At 38.0% G+C, this 11,473-nt stretch overlaps 1 protein-coding gene across 1 annotated transcript; it reads left to right on the top strand.

The window, feature by feature from the left end:
* Window positions 1-241: 241 nt before the first annotated feature.
* On the top strand, window positions 242-2,156 carry LOC308639108 (adiponectin receptor protein 1). The gene has a single exon (XM_081277121.1). It carries the CDS (start codon window positions 513-515, stop codon window positions 1,410-1,412), a length of 900 nt encoding a protein of 299 aa, XP_081133247.1. The 5' UTR covers window positions 242-512; the 3' UTR covers window positions 1,413-2,156.
* The last annotated feature ends 9,317 nt before the right edge of the window (window positions 2,157-11,473 follow it).

The raw sequence follows: 11,473 nt of genomic DNA, 5'->3' as shown, positions 1-11,473 counted from the left end.
CAGGTAATTTGAGACTATGCAAATATCCTCAGGATTTTCCTGCAGCAGTTACTTCTGTAGTGTCTTGATAGTGCTTTTTAATATTCCCTGTCCTTCTACATTTAATATTCAAATTATTTCTATAAAGAAGGTTTTTCCTTGAGGGCGCTGAAAATCCCGGGCCGCTCGGCCGCAGGCCGCCTCCAGTGCCGCGGGATGTAGCTGGGGGACCGCGGCCCCCAGCAGAGCCTGCCCACCCGGCCTTTTCCCAAGCTGAAGCTGCAGGGTACTGAGGTACCAGCCAGATATCTTCCCACAAAGGATCTGTGGTGGCACAGGGAAACGGGGCTCCTGCCAGTAACAGGGAAACTGACTCAGTGGAACTGGCTGAACTGGGACCCCTGCTAGAAGAGAAGGGCAAGCGGGTAATTGCCAACCCAAACAAGGCTGAAGAAGAACAAACATGCCCAGTGCCCCAGGAAGAAGAGGAGGAGGTACGGGTACTGACACTTCCCCTGCAGGCCCACCATGCCATGGAGAAGATGGAGGAGTTCGTATATAAGGTCTGGGAGGAGCGTTGGAGGGTCATCCCATATGATGTACTTCCTGACTGGCTGAAGGACAATGACTATCTGCTACATGGCCACAGACCACCCATGCCCTCCTTTCGTGCTTGCTTCAAGAGCATCTTCCGCATCCACACTGAAACTGGCAACATCTGGACCCATCTGCTTGGTTTCGTACTATTTCTCTTTTTGGGAATCTTGACCATGCTTAGACCAAATATGTACTTCATGGCCCCTCTTCAGGAGAAAGTGGTTTTTGGCATGTTCTTTTTGGGTACAGTGCTCTGCCTCAGCTTCTCCTGGCTCTTCCACACCGTCTATTGTCATTCAGAGAAAGTTTCCCGGACTTTTTCCAAACTGGACTATTCAGGGATTGCTCTACTGATTATGGGGAGCTTTGTCCCGTGGCTCTATTACTCCTTCTACTGTTCCCCACAGCCTCGGCTCATCTACCTCTCCATCGTCTGTGTCCTGGGCATCTCTGCCATCATTGTGGCACAGTGGGACTGGTTTGCCACTCCTAAACACCGGCAAACAAGAGCAGGAGTGTTCCTGGGACTTGGCTTGAGTGGTGTTGTGCCCACCATGCACTTTACTATCGCTGAGGGCTTTGTCAAGGCCACCACAGTGGGCCAGATGGGCTGGTTCTTCCTCATGGCTGTGATGTACATCACCGGAGCTGGCCTTTATGCTGCTCGGATTCCTGAGCGCTTCTTTCCGGGAAAGTTTGACATATGGTTCCAGTCCCATCAGATTTTCCACGTCCTGGTGGTGGCCGCAGCCTTTGTCCACTTCTATGGGGTCTCCAACCTTCAGGAATTCCGTTATGGCCTGGAAGGTGGCTGTACTGATGACTCCCTTCTCTGAGCCTTCCCACCTTGAGGTGGAGGAGGAACTTCCCGAGTGCTTTTAAAAATAACTTCTTTGCTGAAGTGAGAGGAAGAGTCTGAGTTGTCTGTTTCTAGAAGAAACCTTTTAGTGAATTCAATACCAGTTAAGCTTCAGCTCACTTTCACAGCCACTGGGCAATAAACTTTCCATTCCCTTTCCCCTAGCTGGGGAGGGTGGGGATGGTCAACATCGTCATCCCCTTCCTCGGCAGTCACCCTCCTCGGCAAGACAAGTACCATTCCCTCACAGAGACAGTACTTTGAAGCTCATTTTGAGATCTTACGCCCTCCTTCAACCATTTTGGGAAAAAATTATGGACTGGGACTCTTCAGAAATTGTTTTCTTCTTTTTTCCTGAAAGAAAATGTCCCTCTCTTTCTCCCTGTCCTTACTTTGTAACCTGGCTTATAACAGGCCATCCATTTTTGTAGCACACTTTTCAAAAACAATTATAACCTGGTCCCATCTTTCTAGGGCCTAGATGTGCTTACATAGCAGGAAGAATAAGACACCAACTTTTACATAGCCCTGCTAATCATGGAAGTGTGTCCAGGCTTCAAATAACTTGAGTTTTAATTTTTTTTTTCTTGGCAGAGTAATGTAAAATTAAACTGGGGAAAGATATTTAATATTTAATACTAAGCTTTAAAAAGAAACCTGCTATCATTGCTATGTATCTTGATGCAAAGATTATGATGATAATAAAAGAAAGTACAGCAGACACTTGGCATTTGGAAAAAAAAAGAAGGTTTTTCCTTATGAAAGTTCTTAAGTACCTCATTTATATATTGATATGACTATTTGTTTCTATCAGTATGATTCATGTATCTTTAATTATTTGGGTTATAACCTAACACTAGCATTATTTGTTGTTATTCATCAAATTGTTACAGCTTTAGCATTCAGAGCTCTTTCAGATTCCCATCCCTTTTCTGTTTCCTTGTTTTCTGGCACTACAAAATGTTTCATCTTGTCCTCATATTTTCCTTTTCCCAATGTTGTAACTAGCCATTTCTCCAGACAGTCCTGATTATTTTTATCAAATAATTATATTTAGTAATTAATATCTGGGCGCTGAGTGTGTTGGTTGCTACTGTGTGTCATTGATTCTAGCAGTTCTCAAAAGCTGCAGCAAGGAGATGCCTGCCTGTATGTATACTAAACTGTATATACACACATACCTGAATTGATTTTATATACACATATGCATGAGTTCTTACTGACACATTAACTCAAATCCATCACCACAGGTATTCATTTAGTTTCTTACCTCTTGCTCATTTTAGCTTCTACCTCTGATAATAAGAAACTTGGTTCTCAATATCTAATTTATTTACTTACTTCTAATAGTTTAATAAGTAGTTTATTCCTGTGAGAAACCACTTGGCACTCTTCCCCACTCCTACTCCCAATAGTCTTTTTTAAATTTCTATATATCAGCCTTTTCATAATATCATATAAAAGTAATCATAAAATACTTGTCCTTTTGAGTCTGGTTTCTTTCACTTAGAAAATTACATTTGAGATGCATACAAGATGCAGTGTTTGTTCATTTAGTTACTGAGTAGTGTTCCACTCTTAAACATGGACCAGAGTTTGTTTATAGAACATCTGATATGTTTCCATTTTGGGACAATTATGAAAAAAAAAATGCTGTAAACACTTCTGTATAGGTTTTGTGTAAACTTAAGTTTTACATTCACTTGGGTAAATAAATAAGATAGCTGGGTTGCATGTTAATTGTATATTTAACTTTATAAGAAATTGCCAAAATATCCACAAAGCTGACTGTGATATTTTGCATTTCCACAAACCATGAATTAGAATTCCTTTTGCTCCACAATCTCACCAGCATTTATTGTTGCTTCATTTGGGGTTTTTGTTTGTTCATTTTATGCCATTCTACTTAGTGTGGAGTAGCATCCAATTGTGGTTGTAATATGTATTTCTCTCATTACTAATGATGATGTGTATCTTTTCAGGTGCTTATTTGTTGTCTGCATATATTCTCTGATGAAATTTCTGTTCATGTTTTATGTTCCCCCATTCAGTTTTGGGAATTGTTTTTCTATTTTGGGATGTTAAGTGTTATTTATGTCTCCTGAATTAAAGTCCTTTATCATGTATGTAATTTGCAAATATTTTCTTCCAGCCTGTTACTTGTATTTTCATTCTCATAACAATGTCTCTCATACAGTGAAAGCTCTTACTTTATGATACTCAATTTTTGAAGTTTATAGCTTTTGATATTGTATCTAAAACCATCAGCATTCCTAAGGTCATACAGATTTTCTCCTAACTTTTAGAAATGTTATGATTTTACATTTAGTTCTATGATATATTTGGTTACTTTTATGCAAGATATTTGATATGATTTAAGGGTTTTTTGTTGTCATTGTTTTTACAGATGGATGTATTGTTGTGTCAGTGCTTGTTTCACCAGATAATTCTTTCTCCATTGAATTCTTTGTGCACTTGTCAAATATCAGTAGACTATATTTGTGTGTATTTATTTCTTTTTTATTTTTTATTATTTTTTTAATTTTTTATTGGTTGTTCACAACATTACAAAGCTCTTGACATATCATATTTCATACATTAGATTCAAGTTGGTTATGAACTCCCAATTTTACCCCAAATACAGATTGCAGAATCACATCGGTTATACATCCACATTTTTACATGATGCCACATTAGTAACTGTTGTATTCTGCTACCTTTCCTATCCTCTACTATCCCCCCTCCCCTCCCCTCCCATCTTCTCTCTCTACCCCATCTACTGTAATTCATTTCTCTCCTTTTTTTATTTTCCCACCCCTCACAACCTCTTATATGTAATTTTGTATAACAATGAGGGTCTCCCTCCATTACCATGCAATTTCCCTTTTCTCTCCCTTTCCCTCCCACCTCATGTATCTTTTAAATGTTGATCTTTTCTTCCTGCTCTTCCTCCCTGCTCTGTTCTTAGTTGCTCTCATTATATAAAAGAAGACATTTGGTATTTGTTTTTTAGGGATTGGCTAGCTTCACTAAGCATGATCTGCTCTAGTGCCATCCATTTCCCTGAAAATTCCACGATTTTGTCATTTTTTAGTGCTGCGTAATACTCCATGGTGTATAAATGCCACATTTTTTTATCCATTCATCTATTGAAGGGCATCTGGGTTGGTTCCACAGTCTAGCAATTGTGAATTGTGCTGCTATGAGCATCGATGTAGCAGTATCCCTGTAGTATGCTCTTTTAAGGTCTTCAGGGAATAGTCCGAGAAGGGCAATAGCTGGGTCAAATGGTGGTTCCATTCCCAGCTTTCCCAGGAATCTCCATACTGCTTTCCAAATTGACCGCGCCAATTTGCAGTCCCACCAGCAATGTACAAGAGTACCCTTTCCCCCACATCCTCGCCAGCACTTGTTGTTGTTTGACTTCATAATGGCTGCCAATCTTACTGGAGTGAGATGTTATCTTAGGGTGGTTTTGATTTGCATTTCTCTGACTGCTAGAGATGGTGAGCATTTTTTCATGTACTTGTTGATTGACTGTATGTCCTCCTCTGAGAAGTGTCTGTTCAGGTCTTTGGCCCATTTGTTGATTGGGTTATTTGTTTTCTTGTTGTTTAATTTTTTGAGTTCTTTGTATACTCTGGATATTAGGGCTCTATCTGAAGTGTGAGGAGTAAAAATTTGTTCCCAGGATGTAGGCTCCCTATTTACCTCTCTTAATGTTTCTCTTGCTGAGAAAAAACTTTTCAGTTTAAGTAAGTCCCATTTGTTGATTCTTGTTATTAACTTTTGTGCTATGGGTGTCCTATTAAGGAATTTGGAGCCCGACCCCACAATATGTAGATCGGAGCCAACTTTTTCTTCTATCAGACACAGAGTCTCTGATTTGATATCTAGCTCCTTGATCCACTTTGAGTTAACTTTTGTGCATGGCGAGAGGAGGGGATTCAGTTTCATTTTGTTGCATATGGATTTCCAGTTTTCCCAACACCATTTGTTGAAGATGCTATCCTTCCTCCATTGCATGCTTTTAGCTCCTTTATCAAATATAAGATAGTTGTAGCTTTGTGGATTAGTCTCTGTGTCCTCTATTCTGTACCATTGGTCCACCCGCCTGTTTTGGTACCAGTACCATGCTGTTTTTGTTACTATTGCTCTGTAATATAGTTTGAAATCTGGTATCGCTATACCGCCTGATTCACACTTCCTGCTTAGAATTGCTTTTGCTATTCTGGGTCTTTTATTTTTCCATATGAATTTCATGATTTCTTTATCTATTTCTACAAGAAATGCCGTTGGGATTTTGATAGGCATTGCATTAAACCTATAGATAACTTTTGGTAATATCGCCATTTTGATGATGTTAGTTCTGCCTATGCATGAACAGGGTATATTTTTCCATCTTCTAAGATCTTCTTCTACTTCTCTTTTTAGGGTTTTGTAGTTTTCATTGTATAGATCTTTCACCTCTTTTGTTAGGTTGATTCCCAAGTATTTTTTTTTTTTTTGAGGATATTGTGAATGGAGTGTTTTTCCTCATTTCCGTTTCAGAAGTTTTGTCGCTGATATACAGAAATGCCTTTGATTTATGCGTGTTGATTTTATATCCTGCCAATTTGCTGAATTCATTTCTTAGTTGTGTGTGTTTATTTCTGAGATTTCTAATCTGTTTCATTGATCTATGTATCTACTATTTCTCTGTTACTACACTGTATTGGTTAATGTGGCATTATAGAAGGTCTTGAAATTGGGTAGTGAATGTCCTCCAACTTTGTTCTTTTATTCAGAATGTTTGGTTGTTCTAGTTTCTTTGACTTTTTATTTCAATTTTACAACTAGCTGATTGGTATCTATAAGAAAACTTATTTTTATTTTCACTGGGATGTACACCAAACTGACATCTTAAAAATGCTGACTCTTCCAATTTATGGACCTGAAATGTTGCCCTTTTAAAATGTCTTATTTGATTTCTTCAGTGTTTGTTTTAAGCAAATAGATCCTGTGCATATTTTGTTAGTTTTACACCTAAGTGATCAATTTTTGATGCTACTGTAAATGGTATTTTGAAAATTTCAAATTTGAATTGTTCCTTTTTTGTTATATTAGCAATTCAGTAGACAAATTGACCGTGGTAAACTCACTTATTGACCTTGGTAAACTCACTTATTCTTCCAGTTATTTTAGTGATGTCTGCTTTCTCTACCTCTTTGCTGTGTGAAGCCTCTTATGTTGTTCTTCATAGGGCACAGTCTTGGGTATGATCACAGTCAATTTGTGGTTTTGCAATCCTGTCTTTGACCATGTCTCTTTAGAAACACCTGGCTGTTAAGCTTCACTAATTGCCAGTTGATTGCTTTATTATTTTCAACAGTGCACTCAGGCACAGAATGCTCCACAAATGCTATGCAGATGTGCAGATTTATGGAATTAAATCTGGACTCCTTTTCAGAGACAGTTTTTTAAATCAGTGTTTGACATTTGTTTTGGCCCCAGGAGAAGTCTATGTAGCTCTGTCTTTCCCTGGTTCTCTCTGGTAAATTACCCAGCCTAACTTTTAGTGAATTTTTCTAGTAAATCTACAGATCTCTTAATTGCTTTTTACCACAACCTCCATTTTTTCACATTTTATTGGTGCATTATAATTTTATATAATGTTGGGTTTGTTGTTAGATATTCATACATATACACAATATAACAAGATAATTTGATCAATATCACTTCCCAACACTTACCCCCTTCTTCCCCTTCTCCCTCCTCCTGATCTCTTTCCTCTTCTGATCTGCCTTTGATTTTCATTAAATCCCAGCACCCCCTCACAACTTTCTTTTCCTTTTTCCTCTCTAGCTTCCACATGTGAGAGAAAACATACACCCTTTGACCTTCTGAGTTTGGCTTAATTTGCTTAACATTATGTTCTTTCGATCCATCCATTTTCCTGCATAGGACACAATTTCATTTTTTATTTATGGCTTAATAAAACTCCATTGTGTATATATACCACATTTTCTTTATCCATTCCCATTCTTCTATTGATGGACACTTCACCTGGTTCTGTAGTTTGTGAATTGTGCTGCTATAAATGTGGCTGTGCTTGTATCATTATAATATGATGACTTTAATTATTTAGAATAAATACCAAGGAGTGGTTTAGCTGGGTCATATGGTAGTTCCATACTTACCCTTTTAAGGAACCCCCATACTGATTTTCATGGTGATTGTACTAATTTACAATCTCGCCAACAGTGTAGAAGTTTTCCTTTTTCTCCACATTTCTCCAGCATTTATTATTGTTTCTATTCCTCATGACTGCCATTTGGACTGGTGTGAGATGAAATCTCAGTGCAATTTTGATTTGCATTTCCCTAATTTCATTTTTAATAGCAGTTTTACCCTTTGACTTCTCCACAATGTATGGCAAATGAAGTCAGTTCTTTTGAAAAGAAATTTTGAGCTCTCTGGTTAAAAGCCTATTTCTCCCTCAGCAAAATGTTTGATCCAAAAAAGCTCTGTATCTAAGGATAGGGACAGTGGCACAATTTTCTCTGAGTGATACTCCTGCTTTAGAAACAGGGTACTTGATGTGGGGATGATCTTCCCAGCTTGTGCCTTCCAGGCAACTGGAGGCCCCTATATTCTCAGCACTCTGTGCTAATGGTAAAGCATCTTTCTAATGAGTAGGGACTTGGCAGAAGGGAGTCCTTACCACTCAGACAAACTTACTCAAAACCTGGCCTCTGTAACAGATAATTCAAGGTAGGATGAGAAGTTCTGTCTTCCGGAAATATACTATGATTGACCTTTCAGTAGTGAGATTGTGGGGGGGGGGAGAACACTCTTTTTGGTGGCACCTTGCTGGAGTGTTTTCATCATGCTGAGACAGGAGGGGAAAGGGAAATAGAGAGTCTTATTTATAATGCCACATATTCTCATTGTTCCTATTAAGTTTTAGTAGATTTTCTTGAAGAAATGTTTCCTCATTTGCTGTGTGCCCTTAGGACAACTGCCAAAGACTTTAAATGGTTGTATTTAAAATACATGAGGATATCTGGGAATCCACTCCCCAGTGGATTTGCTTTGCCAGATTGGAGCAATGATCATGAGTTTCAACTCTCTGTTTGATAGCTCCAAGATCTCTGCCATATCTGATTCTGCTTCTGATGATTGCTTTGTCTCTTCATAATGTTTTTTATTTTCTTGCCTTTTTGTATATCTCATAATTTTTACTTGAAATTTGGATGGGTATAAGGCAGTAATTACTGAGGTAAATGGATTGTATTCCTGGGTATGTTCCCATCTTTCCTTCGGATAAACTTTTAATTATGGATATTTGCTTTAATTTAGTCAGAATTTGTGAAGCATTTGATGTTCTGTTCCCTTTACCTTTAGTTTTTCCCACTTGGCTTTGTTTTCCCCTTGTGCTATTTCCCAGGGGTGGGGGGGAAAGTTTATCTCTTGCTGTCCTCTGCAGGCATTTTTACTCAATATTTGTTAGCATGGTGTTGGAGAACAGGAAGAACATTCTCTTATGTTCTGTTCTGGTGTCCAGTTTAAGCAAGCACCGGGAACATGAGTTTTGGTGATATAGCAGCACAGACTCTTGCTATAGTGGATTGTAGTATATAAGGAGTTGGGGCCTCTTCTCTGGAACATATCTCTCCTTATTAAAAAAGCATTTCTTAGGTTTGGGAGGGGAATGAGGGAGAAGTAAACTTGATATCTCCTGTTTATATGGTCTTTCTTAGCAACATTGGCCATCATCTATTGGCTCAACATGAATGGGTAATTGGTTCAATAGTCTTCAAGGACAGTAACTCTCGTCATTATTAGTCATAAAACTGTACATTTCTCCTGCCCTAAAGAGGACTGGACATACATTTGGGGTAGGTAGAAGGTTTTTGTCAAGATGGAAATAAAACTCCATCATATAAAAATTTAAAGTACTTGTCCTGACAGGATTTTTGACAAAATCCATTTGCAATCTGGCTTTGACCAGACAATGTGTGGTTAAGGTTGGAGAATTGAACTGTTCTCTCAGGGTCAAGGGAACCAGCCACCAGAACAGTTAGTGTAGAGATGCAGTTGAGAAAATAAACCTAACCTTCCTTGCTTAGACTCCCAAAAGGACCTGGGTATCATCACATGGGTATGTTTTGGAGTTTTCATGGTGACTTCAGTTTTTTGTCTGCTTCAAGGAATGTTTCTGATGTTCAAGTCACCCCAGGCCCAAAAGTATGAGACCTTAGGCAAAGGGAAGCCTCTCTGCAGGAACATGCAGTCTTACAGCTCAAGAGAAAAGAGGTGTCACCACCTTTCTGAACACCCACACTCACTGCAGACACAGCTCATAATTTGAGGGTCAGTGCAGCTGAGCTGTGAATTGGTGTGAAAATCCCCTTTTTAGGCATTGATGGTGGAGGAAGCAGTGTCATTGTGCCATTGTTATTTGTCATCTGAGCTAACTACCATTTTCTGACATCCTAAAGGACTGATTGGACAATAAAGTACAGAAAAAATTATTTTTTTTTCAAACTCATCATTTTTAGTGTAACCAATGTGACTGCAGATACAATTTAAATTCTTGGGCTTATGAAAGAAAACCGGTTAAAGGTTATCTAGAGCCAAATAAACCTGGATTTCAATCTGGGCTCTTCCCTTTACCAATATGTATAAATCAGTTATCTCTTTGAGCCTCAATTCAGTCACCTATATAGAGGGCATAATAATACCTCTCTTGAAATTGCTTGTCAGAACTCAAGGAGCTAAAAATATGCAGAAGTGGGATGTGAACAGTAGTGATTTATGTCATTCTTAGACCACAGTGTAAAATATGAGTGTGAGATCTCTAGGGATTCTTTTGCTCTGCTGCAGTGGCATCATAATTAGTCTGGATCTCTGAGGTGCTCCAGAGTTTTTCTATCCCTAAATTTCATAAAGTTTGAAGAATAAACCTTTGTCATATTAGGCCACTGAGTCTTTGGAGATGTTAGCTACCTTAGTGTAAGCTTAGATGAATCCAAGTATCAACAAATGATCACACAATTCAACAATTCCATATATGTATGTATGTATATGTATGTATGTGTATGTATATATATATATATATATATATATATATATTACACAAATATTGTACACAAGTGTTTAGTAATGATATAAGTGCAACAGAGATGAACCTAGAAAAAATGGCAAGAGGCCAGACATAACAGACCACATATCATGATTCTGTTTATATGAAATTTCCAGAATGCGTAAATGCAGAGAAACATAAAAGAGATTTGTGCTTGCCAGGTGCTAAGGGCATGGTGTAATGGGCACACTATTATGTGCTAGTGGGTTCAGGGTTTCTTTTTATGGTGATGAAAATATCTCTCTTGGAACTAGGCGATGTGATGGTTTCAGAACTCTGTTAACATACTAAAAACCATCAACTTGTGTACTTTAAAGGGGTAAATTTTATGGCATGTGCATTGCACTTCAATAATTTTTTTTTAAAAAATAGCAGCATGTGGGCTCTTGTTGTGGCTCAATAGTAGAGCACTTGTGTGAGGAACTGGGTTCAATCCTCAGCACCACATAAAGATAAATAAATAAAATAAAGGTAAGACAAAAGATAGCAGCATGCTCATATTATTCAGAAATATGGAGATAAAGATCAAAAGAAAAAAACTGAAATATTTATGGTAGTTGATCCTAGGGATTGGAATGAGAAATGGTAAGGCAGATGGCAATTTTAATGTTATTTTATATTATTAGATTTTAAAATTCTGTGCATGTAACCACTTAATAAGAATAAAAATGAACTAATAGTGGAAGACACATACACACACATTGTGGAGACAAATCAGAAGATATTCTGATGCATCAAGTCTAATGTGAAATCCAGGATTCTGCATTTTCAACAAAATAGCTAGAATTCTGATACAGGTAGTCAGCTAATAGCTAGCAAATTTTGAAAAACATTACTATATCCAATGTTAAATCATTTAGCAATGAGTTGTAGTATGCTTCCTTTCCTACTGTGTTCCTTTTTAATTGGTG

The sequence above is a fragment of the Spermophilus citellus genome, assembly GCF_964194105.1.
Source record: "Spermophilus citellus genome assembly, chromosome: X".
Taxonomy (NCBI): Eukaryota; Metazoa; Chordata; class Mammalia; order Rodentia; family Sciuridae; genus Spermophilus; species Spermophilus citellus.
This window is presented reverse-complemented; position numbering and strand designations above follow the sequence as displayed.